At 40.0% G+C, this 19907-nt stretch overlaps 2 protein-coding genes across 4 annotated transcripts; both read left to right on the forward strand.

The window, feature by feature from the left end:
• Positions 1-3912: 3912 nt before the first annotated feature.
• LOC115686249 (E3 ubiquitin-protein ligase At1g63170) lies at positions 3913-9205 on the forward strand. 2 transcript variants are annotated; one of them, XM_030611475.2, is made up of 5 exons: positions 3913-4042; positions 5093-5908; positions 7323-7448; positions 7582-7861; positions 8647-9205. In XM_030611475.2, exons 2-5 carry the CDS (start codon positions 5244-5246, stop codon positions 8827-8829), a joined length of 1254 nt encoding a protein of 417 aa, XP_030467335.1. In that variant the 5' UTR covers positions 3913-4042; positions 5093-5243; the 3' UTR covers positions 8830-9205. The 2 variants fall into 2 exon arrangements, with proteins under 2 accessions (XP_030467335.1, XP_030467334.1); XM_030611474.2 differs by lacking the exon at positions 3913-4042 and adding an exon at positions 4083-4178.
• A 3264-nt stretch (positions 9206-12469) lies between these two features.
• On the forward strand, positions 12470-19204 carry LOC115686247 (uncharacterized). 2 transcript variants are annotated; one of them, XM_030611472.2, is made up of 5 exons: positions 12470-12577; positions 14252-16497; positions 17204-17324; positions 18015-18074; positions 18151-19204. In XM_030611472.2, the coding sequence occupies exons 2-5, from the start codon at positions 14348-14350 to the stop codon at positions 19036-19038; spliced, it is 3219 nt and encodes a 1072-aa protein (XP_030467332.1). In that variant the 5' UTR covers positions 12470-12577; positions 14252-14347; the 3' UTR covers positions 19039-19204. The 2 variants fall into 2 exon arrangements, with proteins under 2 accessions (XP_030467332.1, XP_030467333.1); XM_030611473.2 differs by having other exon boundaries at positions 12502-12577; positions 14347-16497.
• The last annotated feature ends 703 nt before the right edge of the window (positions 19205-19907 follow it).

Here is a 19907-nt window from a genome sequence, read left to right on the forward strand (position 1 = left end):
TTTACTGGAAGTCCATTAAGAACTGACCTCCTCCTATTCCTGCGGCAAAAAGATTATAATGTTAGAAAGAATCGAGTACCCTAGAATTCCGTGGCCGGAATTGAACTGGCCTCCCAAGGCTATATCATATTATCACAAGCCTCAAGTCTCATTTCGAGATTATAATGTTGTGACTAGTTTGAACATGTATCAAAAGTTCACGGACCATATCGAACAAATTAAAACTTTATGGACCACATCGAATATTTTCATATAGTCCAGGGACCAGTTTGAACACGTACCAAAAGTGGGAAAATTACCAAAAAAGTCCTAAACCTTTTGCAATTGTGCCAATTCAGTCCTAAACCTTTTACAATTGTGCCAATTTAGTCCATCCGGCCACTTTTGGCCGGCCGGCGCTGACGTGGACGCCGGCCGGCGCCGGCGTGGCAATTTTTAATAATTTTTTATTATTTTTCGATTTTTTTTATATTTTTTTCTGTTTCGTTTTTTTTTCTGACTTATCTTCTTCCCCGGTTGCCGGTCCGGCGACCGGCGAGAGGTTGAGGCCGGCGTCAACCTCTCCAGCCTCAGCCTCTCATCGGTCGCCGGACCGGCGACCGGGGAAGAAGATAGGCCAGAAAAAAAAAAAGAGAAAAAATAAATAAAAAATAAAAAAATAATTATTAAAAATTGCCACGTCAGCCGTGCCGGCGCCGGCCGGCATCCACGTCAGCGCCAGCCAGCCAAAAGTGGCCCGATGGACTGAATTGGCACAATTGCAAAAGGTTTAGGACTAAATTGGCATAATTGCAAAAGTTCAAGGACCACATTAAATAAATTAAAAATTCGGGGATGGGTCAAAATTGAAGGATCATATATATTATTTTCCCTTTCTTTTATTTATTTATTTGGAGATCCTAAATTTGTTTTGTAAATCGAAAAACTGCCGACAATCTCGGAAATCACACGCTCGTTCTTCGTGTATTGAGGTCGACGCGCTTGCTTGCTTTTTACTATTAACACAAAAACGGCGTCGTCGTCGTCGTCCCCACGCGGCCCCTTCCTTTTGGGAAACTGCTGAAATATCTTTCGGAGAGATGGAGAGATGGCCGAAACGGTGTCGTCGTCATCCCACACGGCTAACCTTCTTTAAGGAAAGCGCTGAATCCTCTTTTCCTCAGGTTCCAATCAAAACCGAAATAGGGGAAAGAAAAGGAAGATACCAAGAAGAGGGTGAGATCAGAACGAAGCAAAGCCGCCCGTCGACGTCCCGTCGACACGTGACCAACGTGCCGGGGATCCGGGACGGCGAGTGGGCGGAGTTGGACAACGACCCTATGTCAAAAGGGGCTTGGGCTCGCTTGGCTTTTGCTCAAAGTCCGATTCCATTCATACTTGGATGTCTTAAGATATGTCACAGATTATGAGCGGACATGGACAGCACATGGGACACGGCTTTTGATCCTCTTCGGGTTTGGGCCCGCCCTCCGATTAAGGTTGATGCGAGATGCGGTGACGGATCTGTCGAATTCTGATTTTTGAATTAACAGGTAGTGTTTGGCAGCTACAATTTAAGTCGAACATAAGAGGCTTTTCTGATGATGTATGGAATGATGATTACACTGATTGCACCTTTTCTTTGGAAAAAAAAATGATAATGAAAGTGCAAATATTAAAATTTGTTTTCATCCGACACTTTAGTCCTTAAAAATATTTTTTAACCATTCATTTGAGCCGCGGAATATTTTTTCAACTTACACTTCAGGACTTCCATTACACGCATGGCATTTTTCTATCGTGTTTTCAATCCTGCGTGACCAGTTAACGGGCCTAATTAAAAAAAAAAAGTACTAACTTTACCTTGAATGACGATTATGTCATGAACTTTCTTTCATCTCATAAAAAATCATCAACTTTCACTTAAATTTCAAATTCGGCCCAACAATTTGAAAAATTCACATCATGGGAGCCAAATTTGAGACTTGAGTAAAAGTTGGTGCTTTTTATTGAGATAAAAAAAGTTCGAGCAAGAATTGTCACTCAAGATAAAATTTATACTTTTTTTTTGGAATTAGCCCTTGATTAACGTGGTGATGAAACTTCTTCAAGCACAAAGCGATGTTATTTTGCAATTTGCCAGATCAGAAATTGTCGGAAAAAATTTTGAAAAAAAATTGGAAATTAGAAAAAGATATATATGAAAGTAAAAGAATAAAGAAATGAAATCTTAATAAAAAAAAACAAAGACTAAGGGTAGAGCTTAGGCTATGCTGCCCCTTTGCGTCGACAAGGGCAGTCGTCGCTGGTGTCGGGGCAAGAGCGAGGGCCGCCCTCGCCAGTTCACCGACAAGGGGTTGCTCAACCTCGTTTTGCTCGGTGGCGGCAAGCATGGTGGCGGTGGCGGCAAGGGCTGGCCTCCCTTATGCAGTCTCGAACCTGTTGGCATTTCTCTCTCCCTTTGTCCTTTTTAGTATTATTTCATTCTCATTTTTTAGAATTTTTTTTGATGTGTCTTTTTCGTGGTACCACATCAACGAATGTGTCTACAAGGAAAAAGGTAAAAAATTCATAAAAGGAATTAGTCATCCCGTCCATCTAAAGCAAATGTTGGTAACGGGATGACTTAAGCGATGAACCCGGTACAAATTTAGAGTCAACTGAACGATGAAAGATTTAATATTAGATTAATATCACGAAAAACTCTAAACTGGTATACCTAACTAATTTTTTGACAACGAAAGATCTCAAATCGGTACATATGTGAGGTTGTGAAAAATATACCAAAAATTAATTTCTTCACCATCAAAAACTCCAAACCGGAACATTTATGATAAATTTGCCCTCCGTTAGTTTCCTTTAAATTAAATTAATACCACGAAAAATCACAAACTGGTACACCTATGATAAACGGAGGGTAAAATACCAAACTGACACACCCGTCAACTGCCACGTGTCATTTAACTCAACGATTTGACGGTAAAATTTAACAGAAACTAACGGAGGGTAAATTTGTCAGATACGTACCAGTTCGGGATTTTTGGTGGCGAAAAAATTAGTTCTGAATAAATTTGTTAATGGTGTACCATTTTGGGATTTTTCATGGTATTAACTCAAAACGAAAATCTTCGCCGGAGCAAACCGGAGGAGAGGAATTCCGCTATCCTTTGCCCTTTTTTTCCAATTTCAATTTTGGCCCTTTTTTTTTAACCAGCTCCAAAAATAGACAATCGATTTCCTTTTTCTTTAACTTCTCGTGGGGAAAACAAGTAGGGATAATGACATAAATAGTCCTTAAATTTTGACTTAATGTGCAATTTGGTCCATGAACTTTTAATTTGTTCAATGTAGTCCATGAACTTTAACATAATGTTCAATTTGGTCCCTGAACTTTAACCTAATGTTCAATTTGGTCCATGAACTTTTAATTTGTTCAATGTGATCCCTGAACTTTTAATATGTGTTCAATTTAGTTCCTGAACTATATGAAAATGTTCAATATAGTCCCTGCACTTGAATTAATGGAAGGACTATATTGAACATTTTCAAATAGTTCAGGGACTAAATTGAATACATATTAAAAGTTCAGGGATCACATTGAACGAATCAAAAGTTCATGGATCAAATTAAACATTAGGTTAAAGTTCAGGGACTACATTGAACAAATTAAAAGTTCATGGACCAAATTACATATTGGGTCAAAGTTCATGGACTATTTGTGTTATTTCCCAAACAAGTAGCAGTAAAAACAATTTTTACTTTATCTTTTTTTACCGGGGGCATAAGAATCCCCGTCGTCGTCGTCGTCGTCATCATCAAACTCTCTCTCCCTCAAACACGTATTCGTAAGTATTGGGTGACGAAGCACCGAATCAATGGTGACCCCAACCCCGACGTTTCATCTCTCCCACCGCCGATAGAGGAGCTCCCCCCCCCACCGAAAGCGAACCCTCCCCCGCAAACCCCAACCCCAACACGACGTCGTCCTCCTCCCACCCTCCCTCCCTTCCTTCCGTCGTCCTACCTCTCCGCGTCTCCGCCCCCTCGCACGACCCTTATCCAGGTGCGATCCTTTCCTTCTCTCTCGCGCGTCCTCGAGAGGCTTCTTGAAATTTGGTGGGTTGATCGTGCGATTGTTTTCTGTGGGGGGTGGGGTGGTTCGGCGGCTTCGTGTTTGCGCTCGCGCTTCTTGGGTCGAGGTGGGTGTCTTGTGGGTCGAGGTTTCTGTGCTAGGTTTCTCGGGATCTTGGGGGATTTCTGGGATTTTGTGTGGGTTTTTCTTGGAGCGTTCTTGAGGATTTCTTGGTTTCTTGTTCTTGGGTGAGGTGGGGGGTCAGTCAACGGGGCGGAATTCTGGGGTTCTTTTTTTTTTGTGGGGGGGTTTTCTTGATCGTCTTGTGCGAATTCGGAGGCTGAATTTTGCGATCGGTGTAATGCTGATCGCGGCTTGCGCCGCCGGCTTGGGTTCGGCTGTTGACGCGATTCTGGCCTGGAGAGTTGGAAGATTTGTTGCCTGTCGAAAGAATTAGGAAATTGGAGTGTTTTCGCCCGGTAGCAGGACTGATCTTGAATCATTTGCTGGCGAAAGGGCCGTTTCCCTTTTTTTTATATTCGTGATTAAGATGGGTTTGGGAGGATTTCGTTTACCTGCTTAAGTTGTACTGTTTACTTGTTGAATGGTTTTAAAATTTCTGGCTATGAGAGGCGTTTGGGCGGTTCAGGTTTTTTCGCAATGAGCCATCATTTTCATTGCCGGAGCTGAAATTTTCCTCTAGTGTGAGAGCTATCGAAGAATATTCGTCAACACTTGCTTTTCTTTGGTTGAATGATGTTGCCTCTTACATTGTATCTGGTTCTTTCTTGTGTTAGATTGCTTTTGGATGGTCAAAATTAAAAAAGAAAGAAAGAAAAAGAAAGCGAGTGGTTGGTTGTTGAATATGCATTTGAGGATGTTGTATCGAGATCTTCTTCTCTACTGGATAAAAGTTGTCCACCCATGTTCTTTAATTTGAAGTTGAGATAATCCAGTAGCTGTTTAAGTTCGAGCTCGTGATCTTTTGCACTGCTTCAAGTAGAGTCTGATGAATCTGACATGGGCTTTGAATCTTTGCAGGCTGAGATTGATAATAGTTTGTCCTCTAGCTGATTGGGCTGCTCTGAACGGGTTTAATTTCTCCTTGTGTTGAGGAGTCAGGACATAAAGGCTGTGTTCTTGTCTAGCAGTTCTATGCTATCTTTACATTCTATTTGGTCGTTGCACTTAGATGGATGTTCCCTCAGTGGAACTACATTCTGATAGCCTACCAGACACTTACCCATTGTTGATGGAGAGGGCAGAGAACGGTAGCAGAAGTGAGCATATTATTAACATAAGGAGCAGTGATGCTTCTTCATCTAGTTCGCATCAGGATAGGTCTTCTAATGGCTTGGATACATTGCAAGATCCAGACAGACATGCGACTACGTCAAGAGCACCAACTTCTCAAACATCAATCCCTTCTAGCAATAATAATTCAAACACTAGAAGTTCCTCGTTGGGAAGGAGAGGTGATGCCCGTCGCCGCCGGAGTCCACTGAATTCAGGGATGTGGATATCTATCGAACTAGGTCTCACAGTGAGCCAGATTGTTGCATCTATTGTTGTTTTGTCCGTGTCCAAGAATGAGCATCCACGTGCTCCCCTGTTCTTGTGGATTGTGGGTTATGCAGCTGGATGTGTGGCGACGTTGCCTCTTCTGTATTGGCGTTATCGCAATCGTAATCAGGTCTCAGAGCAAGAGTCAAATCAACCCCGCCAAGGTCCAGCTCAGATAAGCGTGCCTGCAGGGCCGTTTTCTCTTTCAGTAACAAGAACAACAGATGCAGATGACCGCCATACTACGATTGCGTCCCCTAGGAGTGGTCAAAGAGCAGGAGTACTGAATGCGAGGTATTCGTTTATCTTTATCTGTGAATGTTGCAGAAGTTGTTAATTGGTTGGTACGGCTTATTGCTCTATGGCTTGCCAGTGGGAAAAGCTACATTACTATGTTTTTCTTTGTATGTGTGATATTAAACCTTAGTAATGAATTTTGCTTCAGGTTATTTGTAGTTCATCAGGCAAATTTTGTTTGTTACCAGAATTTTCTTTGTCGACCTGATGAAGTCCCATTCATTTCTTTTTCATAGACAGAAAGAAGCTTGGTTGCGTATTAAAAGGTATTCTGGCCGTGACAAACCTAAGTTCCCAAATGAGGAATCAGAAAAATGAAGTTGTTTTTGAGAAACTCCATTTAGCTTTTTTTCATCAGTCTTCGTTGTACAACACTTCTAATCTAGCTTTCCTCATGCCCTCTGTTTTTTCTTATTGTGACTCATTGGGTAGTCTCTCGTGTCTTTAGGGAAAAAAATGAAATATCATGCCTTACTCACTAAAAAGATTCGTCCTGGTATAATGTTGGGTTGCTTACGTTTTGCCTATGGAAAGCTTCCTGTTTAACTTTTTGAATCTGTACGAAGGTTACAGTTTAGTAATTAGGCACCTTTTTATCCTTGTACCTGTAAATATCCAAAAGACTATAGATCAACATGCACAAACGGATTGGTTGCTCTCGTGAAGAATAATCAATCTGTTGTTGAAGTCATATGACCCCAGTGGTGGAATAGGTGATAAGTCACACATATCAGCTGATGATGTGATTGACTAGATCTGCTAATATCTCTGCTTTCCCGAAATCTGAGCATGCGCTAATTTACAGTTGAAGTTCGTGCTTCTTTTAACTCTCTTTCCTTAATTGAGCTTGAAAGCCTAGCTACTTCAGAGTTGGTTTTGATCAATCTCGTGACCCTGTACTTTACTTAAATGAATTTTCTTCATGATACTACGTTTTTGTTTCTGGGGGCTTTTCCCCAGGTAAAACATAGGTCAAATCCATCTTGTAATATTCTTCAATTAAAAAAGCCTTGTGGTTGAGACCTGGTGTCTATGCCGACTTGTTTTAAAGTGGCCACTACTCATTGTCAAGATGTTTTGAGCATCATTTATTTAGTTTCGCTTGTCTGATGGTAATGGCTATAGCCATATCTTTTATTCTGTATCTTACTTCTCTTCTTTTCTGGGCTTTTCTCCTCCTTTTTATTGGGGAATGGTCTTCCCCTGGCCAATTGTGTTGACCCTCCAAAACCCCATGAATGCGACATATGATCCTTTGGACATTCTGCGGATGACTCTTACCAACTATTTATTAGGTTTCTTGTCTAGAGAACCTTTTCTGCTCGACTTTGGTATAAAAAGAGGGCTGCATTTTTTCTAATAGGGCTGCTTAGGTGGTTTTTGACAGTCATGTTTTGTTCATATGACGCAGAGTGAAGGCACTAATGGAATACTTCAAAATGGGCTTGGACTGCTTCTTTGCAGTTTGGTTTGTGGTGGGGAATGTGTGGATCTTTGGAGGCCACTCATCTGCTAACGAGGCTCCCAATATGTATAGGTAATAATTATAAGCTTTCTTCTTCTTTTTTTCAGAGCTGAAAGTTTGTTGAAAAGAATCCTGGTAATCATGTTTAGTGTATCCTTATTCTTGGTATTACCTTTCACTTATTTCCATGTTCTTCTTCTTGCAGACTATGTATAGTGTTTCTTACCTTTAGCTGCATCGGATATGCAATGCCCTTCATTCTATGTGCAACAATTTGCTGCTGCCTACCCTGTATAATTTCAATCCTTGGATTTAGAGAAGATTTGTCGAGGACAAGAGGAGCCACAGATGAAGCAATTCATGCACTGCCAACCTACAAGTTTAAGTTAAAGAAGAGCAGAAATAGCAGTGATACAGAAAACTCAGGTGAAGGAGTAATAGCTGCTGGAACAGAGAGGGAGCGTACGATTTCTGGGGATGATGCTGTAAGTGTCCCCTCATTTTCCTATTGCGTAGCTTCTTTTTGACAGAATTGAAGGTCTCTCGTGTTGATCATCTCTTACTAGTCAAATATAGCCCGATTTGTTTATGGTTGGATGCTTAACAAAATTCCTATCCGTTCTATATTCGAATTCTAAGTAAATGATAAACCAACAAAATCAAAGCCATGTGGTTAGCCCTATTGACGTGACAAGACCCTACTTGTGTTGGTAATTCTGTCAAATACAGCTTCTTTAATCAACTTGGGGTAATTAATATCATGTAAACACCCTAATATTATTATTTCGGGAGGAGTTCAAGAATGATTGTGCCTGAGATAGTTTTAGTTTCCTGATAATGAAATTAAAGAGATGAACTTTAGCATAGTGTAGAACTGGAGCCAGAGATTGTGTTAAATTAATCAACACTACTTATTAAAGCCACTGATCTTCAAAGTTGAATTCTGATAGTGCATGAGGTGGATCTTGTACCGTGAGACCAATTACTAGATGAATGTAACTCATGCCCATGATTATGAACGAGTTTTAGGGTGACGAAGGCTTTTGTATGGTCAATATTCTCGATACACCTTTGGTTGACAATTACAGTCTTGACTGGTATTTTCGTGCCCGTTATTTAAGCTGGAGAAGACGATAGCTCTAGCTCTTTTTATGGTTTTCTTAGCCATAGGCACATTGATAGGATTCTGGCTTTTTTTCTTCTCAATATTTACTTGGTCTGGTTGGTCTGGTAGCTTCTTGATTATTCTGTTGCTGGAATTGATATGCAGGTCTGTTGCATATGCTTGGCAAAATATGCAAACAACGACGAGCTGAGGGAGCTTCCATGTAGCCATTTCTTCCACAAGGAGTGCGTGGATAAGTGGCTCAAGATCAACGCATTGTGTCCTCTATGCAAGAGTGAGGTCGGGATACTCACAACAGTGTCGGAAACTGGTGCTGGTGCCGCCTAGCAAAGGGCTTCACCAGGATGACGCGCCCCCTTGGCACGCTGCCCTTTGCGGGATAGCTATAACTGCAGCTGTGAACCACAGGATCTTTCATGATGATTGATGATTGTAATGGTTCGAAATCTACCTCTTTCTTGGTTTCCTCGTGACTGGGGGGCGACCGGGAAGAGGTGGCAGCTGTAGCTTTGTGGATGCAGCCACGACGGTTGTTGCGTATGTGATATAGAAAGACAATGGGATGATTTTAGAAACACTGTAATGTGCCTCTTATGAGAATGGTACTTGGTAGTGACTGTCACTTTGGATGATATGTATCGTTTACAGACATGGGTTGCTAGATCAGGACCTGTAAATCACGGCAATGGAAGGATCTTAACAATGTCTCTCTCTCTCTCTCTCCACCATGCCTAACTCGGAGTTCAATACATCACCAGGCATTCTTTTGAAATAATCGAAATACTAACCAAGTTTCTCTCTCTACTACGTTGCTTGAGACATAGAGATGAGAAGGTAATGTCGGAGTGGGTGCAATTGGTATTGTCTTAAATAGAATGGTCCATGAACTTTGATCCAATATATAATATGATTTTTGAACTTTAAATTTGTTCAGTTTGGTCTTTGACTTTTAGTTTAATTTAATGTGCAATGTTATCTTTGAACTTTTAAATTGTTCAATGTGGTCTTTGACTTTCGTACCGTTCAATTTAGTCCATAAACTGTATGAAAATGTTCAATGACGTTTTGTCTCTAAACTTTCATCAATGAAAGGATGTCATTGAACATTTTCATACAATTCATGGATTATATTGAATATATACTAAAACTTTAGGTACTGTATTAAACAAATTAATAATTTAGCAACGACATTACACATTAGGCTAAAGTTCAGGAATTGTATTAAACAAATTTAAAAATTATGGATCGCATCGCATATTGTACTAAAGTTTAGGAACCAATCGTATCATTATCCCTAAATAGACCAGTGGAATGCCCATTACATTCCCTCCTCTTATTAAATTTACTAAATTTAAACTAATAACTTAGCCGTATCATGAAATAGCATTTTTCATGATCTAAAAATATTATATTGTTTAAAATATTTTGTTTATTATTACAGTAATAAGATTTTTATATTCTAATTGATTATTGTGTATGGTTAAAATTTTATGATTAAATAGTGAACATTGTTTAAGTTCATTGGAATTCTAAATTAGTAAAATTAGTAATTTATTGAATTAATTATGACAACTCTGACAAAAAAATAATTAATTATGATAACAAATATTAGATGAACTTTTTCTGTAAATGTTGACCTAAGTAATTCTTTTATTGACCTAATAGTATATTATAATTGCCCTCATTAATGCTTCTTTCTAATTATAGTGATCTTATATAAAGAAGACCTCATAAAATACTAATTCAAATTTATTTAAAAATATACAATCATCTATGACATTTATTAATGTCAATTCATCACTTATGATTTTCATATAAATACTTCATAAATATTTTAAAAATTCAGATATAGTATCGTGTAATAAAATCACAATTTCAATAAAATGCAAGTCTAATGAATTGAAAATTTAATTTACACAAATTCCATTCCATTCCATTCTCCGGCAACCAAACAAAGGAATCATTGTTGCATTCCATTCTCATTATTTTATTTAATTACAACCAAACAAAGAAATTGGAATCTCTTTTCATTTCATTCCATTCATTTCTATTGTACCAAACGCATTGTCGACACTTATTTTATATCATATTTCCTTCAAACGACTTTATAAACGATCGAAACCTATGAAAAAAGATATGCTCGGGCAATACACGAACCATGTATCTATATTAAGTCTAAATCTTGTCCTTATTCACTTTAATACTTTTAGAGAAACATCTCATCAATCTTTACACAAAAATTTTAAAAAAAGATAAACAAGATTATTCAAAAATGTTTTCTCTCATAAGAATGAAACAAAGCACCCAATATAAATATATAAAATTATCTGAAACGTGATCCGAAAACATGAAGAGAGAGGGGGTTACATAGTGGAAAGTAAAGGGATGGGCATTTCAATCTTTTAATTTGGGTGGCAATAATGGAATTTGAAGGAATTCTCATTTTGTTTAGTTTGATTTGGGCATATAAATCGAGGAATGGAATGAGAATTGAAGTCTAAAACTCCTATATTGCCCTTAGAAAGCTTAAAAACAGGTACCCCGATTTAAAAGTTAAGAAAATCGAATCTTCACGCAAAAAACGTCAAAGGATAACATGGATATAAAAAAATTCATTTTCCACATAAAATGAGAAAGATGAAGAGAATATAGGAACAAATTTCTCGATGAAGGAATGGCAATTCCTTTGAAAATGATGATTTCAATATATATATATTGTACCAAACAAGGAATGCGATTAAGAAATGTAAATCAAAATTTCCATTTCAATCTACTAAAGAGGTGCCGATGTTTTCTTCTTACTAACACAATCGAGAGGAGAGCGGGAAATTCGCAAATTAATATGCAAATGCTAAGTGGTCTAACACGATTGGTGTGGAAATCACGATTGTAATGACAAGTGTAGACTAGCGAGTCACGGGACAAACATTCTCTTCTAACTATATATATATAGTATAATGGATTTATGAAAGGAAAGTTTCGGGAGTCAAGAGCATAAAAGTGACAAGTTTTATGATTTTTGGTATAAATATCTCGAAAAGTTTTGGTAATCAAACAATTAAAAATTAATGACGAAGAAAGTAATTAACATGTATGTGCAAAGGAAAAGCTCAAAAGAAAAATGCATATCATTTAAACAAATAACACCAAAGACCCCAAACTGATGCACTTGCCACAAATTCACTTCAAACTAATTTTTTGACCACCAAAAATCCAAAATCAGTACATTTGTGACAAATTTACCATATGTTAGTTCCATTATATTGAATTAATACAAAAAAAAATCAGAAACCGATACACCTGGTGACAAACGGAGGTAAAAGACTCAAACCAGTACATCTAGTGACAAACGGAGGTAAAAAATCCAAACTGGTACACCGGGTGACAAACGGAGGTAAAAAATCAAAACGGTACACCCATCAACTGTCACGTGTGATCAAACTCAGCAATTTGACGGTAAAAATTAACGGAAACTAATGAAGGGGTGTACTAAAAAATTAGTTTTGAGTAAATTTGTTACAAGTGTGCTAGTTTGGAGTATGGTAATGGGTTGGGGGTGGCAACACTAGTATCACAGGTGCAGGGTTCGACTTCCGCACTCTGCAATAGTCGGAGTTAGAGATGGGACTGATTTAAAAAAAAACAAACTCTACTTTCCTTTTTTCTTTCCAATTGCGTATATATTTTATATATGTTTTGGCCAGAAATTGCGCATTCTATTTTGTTAGTTTTTAGGTTTTCAGATTCAGAAAATACCTGGGTGCCCGTAACTTCACCATCGGCCGGAAAAAGAGCGCACAAAGAAAAAAGGGGCAAAAAAATTGAGGAAATCGAAAAATCCGACGGCGAAGGACCGGCCAGACGAAACGCGATCGACGGTCCCCCATACCGCCACGCGTCGGGTCGCACCTCTATCCATCCGCGAGGCATCTTTGACACGGCGCACACAAAAATCGAGAGAGAGAGAGTTGGCAGAAATCAGATCAGCCCAAACCTTTCTAGGGTTTACTTTCCCTCTCTCTCTCTCTCTCTCTCTCTATGCTCGAGGCCCTCTCCCCGGCGTCTCCCCGCTCAGGTACGTCGCCGGAACGAGCGCAGTCGCCGGAATTCCCGGCCGCCGGCGTGTCGAATCGGCTTCGGGCGCTAGGTCCCATCCATGCCTGGGTGTTTCTTTTCTTCCTCCTCCTTCGTTTATCTTTCTTTCTCCGCCTTCCGTTGGCTTTGTTTCGTGTGAAATTCGGTGAAATTGGGCTCCCTTCTATGGAGAGACGTTTTGCATTTCCTCTAGGTTGTGCGTCGATCGAGTTCCCGAATCGGGGCTTTTCTGCCGTGTCTGTATTGCGCTGGCCGCGAAAGGCTTTGAATTTTGGTGGGATTTGATGGTAGATGTAGAGGCAGCCGCGGGGGCTTTCGGATGATTACGATGGTATTGGCCTAAAGTGGGGCTTTTTTTTTCTTTTGGTCTTGTTTGCGTTCGTTGTTTGATGCGGTATTCCTCGTTTTTATGTGGGTATCTGATACGCAGTTGGCGTGTATTTGGTTTTTGAAATCCCAAGTTTGTCAAAGCGATTGTCTTTGATCTATCGAAATGAGGTTTTCTCGGTCTAGAAGCCCCGTTGCAAAACCGGATTGAATCAAGTTTCGTTATTTTGGTTAGTTTGACTGTTCGAATCTTCGATGTTGATTGCATTTAGTTTCGGAAGATCGTTTTGGGTTGCATGGATTTAATTTTCTTTCTCCTGTTGGTTGGAACTGGTCGCCGAGAGTTGTCGTGGATGCATGGTCATGGTCCTTGTTCTGTTTTTGAGTGTGAGCACTGGGTTTTTGGGTGTCGGGGGATGCATGGTCGGCATAAGCACTCGCCAGATATAATTTGAGCGGCTTTAACGTGTGAAGGCTTTTTACATGAGCTGCTTTGTTAGTACTATGCTGTTTATATGTCCAGTCCTCTTGTTGCTATAAAGGATGATCTTGATATTGGTATCTCTACCTGTGTATATTCCTTCTTTGAGAGGTTGGTATTTCATAGTTGATCAGAAGCCACTGTTAACAAGCAGCAAGCTATTTTGATTGCGATAGTCTTGTCGGATTTTCAGTTCGTTTACTTAATTTGGTAAGGTATTAATGGGCGAGTGTTGTGTAGATGGATTATGGTTGATTTAACAAAATTAAGGATGGAAGCACTTGAGAAAAAGTTGGAGTGCTAAGATAGAAGATTAGGTAAATTGGTATGAGATGGCTTTGACGTGTATAATGATGGTCTGCAAATGATCCAGCAGGGAAACTGCGACTTGCCATTGTTTTTTTGTTTTTATTTATTTATTTGTTGGGGGGTGGGCGAAGTTGAAAGGTTAAGAGAAGAGGAAGACCTAAAACGACATGAGCCTAACTATTAGAGAAATCTGCGGTACTTCATTGTGACGTAAGATTGGGGAGAAGTCTTGGTTCTTTTTCGTATTTAGGTTACCACATGTAGAATTCTTGCATTAGATCCAGTTTTGTATCCTAAAATCGGTGACTTGTTGTATGTAGAATTCATGTCTTATATTTTTAGAAATTTTGATTTTACTAGAGTGCTGAAATAGTCCTATCTGTTTTGTTTTTGTGTGAAATTGTTTGTGTCGATGAATGGACTAATCCAATTGCCTTTGGTTCTAACTATTTAGGTAGTTCATGTATTTTGCATCACATACAACATTTCAAGTTTCGTTAAAAATGCCTAATTTCATTTTATTTGTTTTGAATGTAGTGCTGGACTCTTGATGGATGCGACCTGATTGTAACCCATCCAAGGAATCTTTACATTAACTAGGTGGTGTTTCTCTCTATTTGCTTTTTGTGTAGCATGTCAAACAACCTGGTATCACAGCCTTTGTCGATACCAAGTACGCAGATGGCTTCATTGGAAGCCATTCCAAATAGAGTGGAATCATCAATGCGAGACGTCCAAATGGGTTACCCTGGGATTGTTCCTGATGAATCTGCCTCACAGCCTTCACTGTTAAGACAACAAAGAAATGCTGGCACTATGTCACTGTTCGAGAATAATGCTGGATATATAGAGGGCAGGGAAAAAATTTTGGTGCCACAACGAAGTTCAATGCCAATGGAAGATATGGGTAGCATGTTCAGCAATCAGGCAGTGCAGCAGCTTCCAATGCTGAACAAGAGGAAGGCTCCGATGGGGCCCATGCCCAGCAGCCCTTCGCCTCGATCAACTATGGTGCCTAATAAGCGAGCAGCCCAAGTGGAGCATAGGCCGTGGTTGCAACCATCAGCACCTAATAGAAAAAGTATGCCTGGGCAGTCCATACCGACGCCAGGAGTAAAACACTTGCTGGCTCTAAACAGGAAGCTGGGACCAGTGGAATCCATTTCCCCGAGATCAGTGCCACAGCGTCTATCAGTTCCAAAGAATCAGATGTCTAATGTGCAACCATCTCCAAAGGTTCAATCTGATTCATTTGGGTCAGTGAGATCCAAGATGAGGGAATCGCTAGCTGCAGCATTAGCTTTGGTCAGTCAGGAGGAAGGTAGATCTCCAACTGGAAAAGATTCTGAAAACAGGGATCTAAGTGCGCCAAGTTCGAGAGTGGATGCTCAGCCTGCACCCAATTCCAGTGATGCTGTTGATAATGTACATGAAGTTCAGGAGGGGAAAATCACTTCTTGTGATGGATTCGGTATCCATCATGTCCGCAATAGCTCAATTGTGTCGCAGGAAGCTTTTGCTACTGAGCGTAGCCGTGATTCCAACATGCCCTCAATATCTAATGTCCAGGACTTGCAATCTGGTAGTGTTCTGGTTCCAGAAGATCTTCCTTTTGGTGACAACTTCTTTGTGAAAGATGAGCTTTTGCAAGGGAATGGACTATCTTGGGTACTGGATTCAGACCCAAATGCGGGGGAAAGAAGGGGTAATCAAGATGGTGAAATGAAAGAGAAAGTGCTTGATGAATTGAATGGACGAAATACAACGGCAATTGAATCGCCAGAAGTTTTGGCATCCAAGATCGAAGCTGAGCTTTTTAAATTATTTGGGGGTGTTAATAAGAAATATAAAGAGAAGGGCAGGTCTTTGTTGTTCAATTTGAAGGATCGTAGTAATCCTGAACTGAGCGAAAGAGTTGTTTCTGGAGAAATTCCTCCAGAAAGACTTTGCTCTATGACTGCCGAAGAACTTGCTTCGAAGGAGCTTTCCCAGTGGCGAATGGCAAAGGCTGAAGAGCTTGCTCAAATGGTAGTTTTACCGGACTCTGAGGTTGATATCAAGCGTCTGGTGAGAAAAACGCATAAGGGGGAGTTTCAAGTGGAAGTGGAGCAGGATGATGTCTCAGTGGAGGTTTCTAGTGGGGTAAGTTCTGGTACTCGTGATCGGAAAAAAGCTGATGATCAGGAATCCCCTGTGAATAAACCTGGAGAAAGGGATGAGAACATGAAGGCTGGAGATAGAAAGGGTGATTTAGCAGTCCAGGGTGCTGCATACACTCTTACAATTCCAACTGAAGACCATGCACCAGATGTAGATATATTGGAAGAAAATGTGACAAAGGATCTCCCTCCAATTGTGTCCCTAGATGAATTTATGGAATGCCTGGAATCGGAGCCTCCGTTTAAAGATTTACAGGAGGATGCTGGAAAGTCTGAGCCTGCATCTGAAAAGGATTTGAAGATTAGATCCCCTGAGGGAAGTCTGAATGATTCAGCTGATATGACTGAAAAGAAGTCTGTTGAAATATTTCAGCCTGCCTCTGAAAAGGATTTGAACGCTAAATCTCCTGAGAGAAGTCCGAATAACACCACTGATATGACTGAAGAGAAGTCTAGTAAAGTTGAGGAAACATCGTCCCCGACTGACATCGACATTACATCTAGTGACCACCATGGAAAATATGAAAGCAAAGATCCTGCAGTAGCATTGAAGGGTGAGCTAATTTGGGAAGGCTCCCTTCAAATTATAACTACCATGATCTCAGTTATTGGCATTTTTAAGAGGTAATTAATTTTGTGGTTTTGGTTCTCTTTTTCTGTTTAAGTGTGAGGTCTGGTTGAAGGGAATTTTACTTGTTGACATTTACCTTTCCATTTACTTGTAGCATTTAAATTTGACTTTTAGTTCATAGAGAACACCTGAAAGCTTTTCCTACATATAAATATTGATTTGTAAAGTCATTTAGATCTTTTTTTTATAATATTTAAAAGATAAAAGTATTTTTCCAACTTCAAAACGGAAAGTAAAAAGTACGTACAAAAAATTTTGTACATTTGGACCAGTGATCTTTGTTAGAAGATTTGCTATACCTAGTAGGAAGAGGTAGTACTGAGCCTCATGTTGGCTGTTGGTATGGTCCTGCACTTGCAATTAGGTTTTCTAACTTCATCTTGGAAATAGGCATTTTGCATAGTTGTTAATAAGGATGTTCTCAGTGGTGATATGTCCATATCTGTGGGCTCAGGAGGCTGCTTTATGCAAGACCTTATTGATTAGGTTGCTTTATGAGTTAGGCTTTTAACTTACATGAAGTTAACCTGCATTTGTTTGATTGAATGTAAGCTGGCATTTGATGACTTGTACTTTAGTCTCCTTTTGCCATGTTATGAGGTATATATATAAATGTTCTGGGTATCCTAGTGATGTCTTTTTGGTTAGCAATGTCCTTTAATACTATGATGTCCTTTTGGGTATCGATTTTTCCACCAGCGGTGAGAAGACGTCATCGAATGATTGGAGCAGCTCTCTAGAGATCAAGGGAAGGGTCAGACTTGATGCATTTGAGAAGTTCCTTCAAGATCTTCGAATGTCTCGTAGTCGTGCAATCATGGTATCTCGAGATCTTTTCTTTTCCATTGAAAACTTTATGTACTCGGAATTTTGCTGCGCAGTAATTATTTGGGAGGGGAAATGCTACTAATATATCTGTTGATATATTTCTCAATTTTCTTCAATATAGTCCTACAATATCAGTTCTCTGTGACGCAAGCTAGGTTAATTTTATGATCCATGCGAGTGTATGGTTAGAGAACCGAGAGATACTGAGTGAGGTAAAAAATTAAACCCATTCATACTTCAAGGATTTTCCTTTTTCACTGTGCATGCCCATCTCAGCTGATTTGCCGGAAGTTCGCATTTCAAGATTCCTGGTGTTGCGCTTGTCAACTTTGAGAAGCTCTTTAGCTTGATAATATATATTTTAGCAGAGAGTTAAAATGGAAATGAAATTTTCATTTCAAGCAGATGTCTTGGAAAGCTGTGAAGAACCGGGTGGTACTTTGTGGTAATCATTTCTAATATTGTCCAAAATTTGTAACTTAGAGTGCAAATGGCAAGGTGAGAGTTGGAAATCACGTTCCCAGATTACTTGAGGAAACTTTTCGCCGGTGGGACATGTATAATTTTGATCGCCTTTTATGATTCTCTGTGAGGAATAGAAACACAACGGTTCACTACCTAAGAAAGTTGAGGGGCGTCAATTAAAGCTAATGTGACCCATTCGTTGGTTCAACTTTTGCAGGTGGTGCATTTCGTTTGTAAGGAGGAATCATCTGAAAGCGAGCGTGCAAGCTTTTGTGAGGTAACAATACTTCATCAATTTACTGCCAACCGGGCGTCATATTCGCGTCCTCTTCTGATATATGGCGTCTCTCCAGGTCGCGGATTCGTATGTCTTAGATGAGAGAGTGGGTTTTGCTGAGCCTTCCCAAGGAGTGGAACTCTACCTTTGTCCACCTCATGCCAAAATCCGCGAAATGCTCAGCAAGATCCTACCGGAAGACCAGCTTAACGTGCTTAGCGATGTAGAAAACGGCCTAATTGGTGTTGTTGTATGGAGAAGAAGTCATTTAACTTCCGCAATACCATCCCACACCACTAAATTTACCTCGAAAAAGCAGCATTTCTCCTCAAGGAGGCATCAAGAAAAGGATGTAAACTTTAATTCGAACTTGCCACACGGGCGTCTTGCCCATCCTAGTAGCATGCGACCACAACCTAGTGTTGATGGGGATGACGATGACGATGTTCCCCCTGGGTTCGGGCCCGGTGCAGCGAGAGCTGCCCGGGACGAAGATGACCTACCGGAGTTTAATTTTTCTGGCGGGTCGAGGTCAATGGGATTGAACCCGACCCAGAACGTGTCTGCGGGTTCGGGACTGGCTCCCTCTTATGGGCATCCCCGGCCGCCGGTAGACCACATAAGGGAACTCATACATAAGTATGGACAAACAGGAGTGGGAGCTCCTCCAGAAAACTTTGGCGTTCCTGTTCAGCCGTGGAACGATGACGACGACGACATTCCAGAGTGGAACCCACAGGGCTTATATAACTTACGACAGCCATCGCGGGGTGGTAGGCCGGATGCACGCGTTGCATCTGCCCAGCGCTCGCAAAGCCCCAGTGCCTATTTATCGCGAGAACCGTTAGCTAGGAATGCACAGCGGCCAGCTTCTTCAGGCTTGCATGGAGGCCAAGTCTATGTAGCGCCCCAGGCTCGGCCACCGGGGTGGCGGCAAGAGACTCGTAGGGATAGGGGGTTTTGATCTTTCTTTTTGGTTGGATGTAAATTTGGCTGTAATCACTCTTTTTTGGCTCTCGTTTTTTGGAGAGATTTGGGCAGTACTGTAAGTTGGCATTCTTAGATTATTGTCACCTTTTGGACTTGGCAGTTTTTTGGTTCTTTTGGTCGGAAGCTTCGCTCTTTTTGAATGGTTCTGATGATTGCCGTCACGTTACTTTTCGCATTCATTCTTTATTTCGTTCTTTTTGCACGTTCACGCAGAATGAAAAGGCAGAAAAATTACGAAACCACTTTTCCTGAACCTGTGATGAATTCATAAACCGATGTGGATCTCTTTCTCAGTATCTTTTTTCCAGTTGATTCAAGAATGGAATTTGCAGGTTCATAAAGTACAGATCTGTTTGTGCTTCCAACGAGGGGATGTAGTTTTTAGAAAGTGGGTGTGATCCATTTGATCGGCGATCTATACAAGCTTTCTTCTGGTTATGTTGAATGATGTATTTTCTGAGTGAGTGGTTATTTAGGGGGTTAATATCACGAAAAACCCCAAACTGGTACACCTATAATAAATTTACCCAAAAATAATTTTTTGACAATAGAAAATCTCAAATTGGTACACCTGCGGCAAATTTATCCTTCGTTAGTTTCCGTTAAATTTTGCTGTCAAATTGCTTATTTAAATGACACGTGGTAGTTGACGAATGTACCAGTTTGAGGCTTTACCACTGTTTGTAACAGGTGTACAATTTTTTGAGTTTTTATTATTATTATTATTAATTCAATTTAACAGATGGTAAATTTGTCATAAATGTACAAATTTAAGATTTTTTATGATCAAAAAATTAATTTAGAGTAAATTTGTCACAAGTGTACCAATTTAGCATTTTTCGT

Source organism: Syzygium oleosum, unplaced genomic scaffold (genome assembly GCF_021117445.2).
Source record: "Syzygium oleosum isolate NSW1041296 unplaced genomic scaffold, Sole_v2.1 Sole_v2.16, whole genome shotgun sequence".
NCBI classification, from domain to species: Eukaryota; Viridiplantae; Streptophyta; class Magnoliopsida; order Myrtales; family Myrtaceae; genus Syzygium; species Syzygium oleosum.

What these genes read in the sequence shown, in the direction of transcription:
- LOC115686249 (XM_030611475.2), top strand. Translation starts at nt 5,244, where the DNA reads ATGGATGTTCCCTCAGTGGAACTACATTCTGATAGCCTACCAGACACT. An exon ending in GAGGCTCCCAATATGTATAG is followed by an intron (nt 7,449 to 7,581) that starts GTAATAATTATA and finishes TTCTTCTTGCAG; the next exon opens with ACTATGTATAGTGTTTCTTA. An exon ending in CGATTTCTGGGGATGATGCT is followed by an intron (nt 7,862 to 8,646) that starts GTAAGTGTCCCC and finishes ATTGATATGCAG; the next exon opens with GTCTGTTGCATATGCTTGGC.
- LOC115686247 (XM_030611472.2), top strand. Translation starts at nt 14,348, where the DNA reads ATGTCAAACAACCTGGTATCACAGCCTTTGTCGATACCAAGTACGCAG. An exon ending in CTCGTAGTCGTGCAATCATG is followed by an intron (nt 17,325 to 18,014) that starts GTATCTCGAGAT and finishes CAACTTTTGCAG; the next exon opens with GTGGTGCATTTCGTTTGTAA. An exon ending in AGCGTGCAAGCTTTTGTGAG is followed by an intron (nt 18,075 to 18,150) that starts GTAACAATACTT and finishes GCGTCTCTCCAG; the next exon opens with GTCGCGGATTCGTATGTCTT.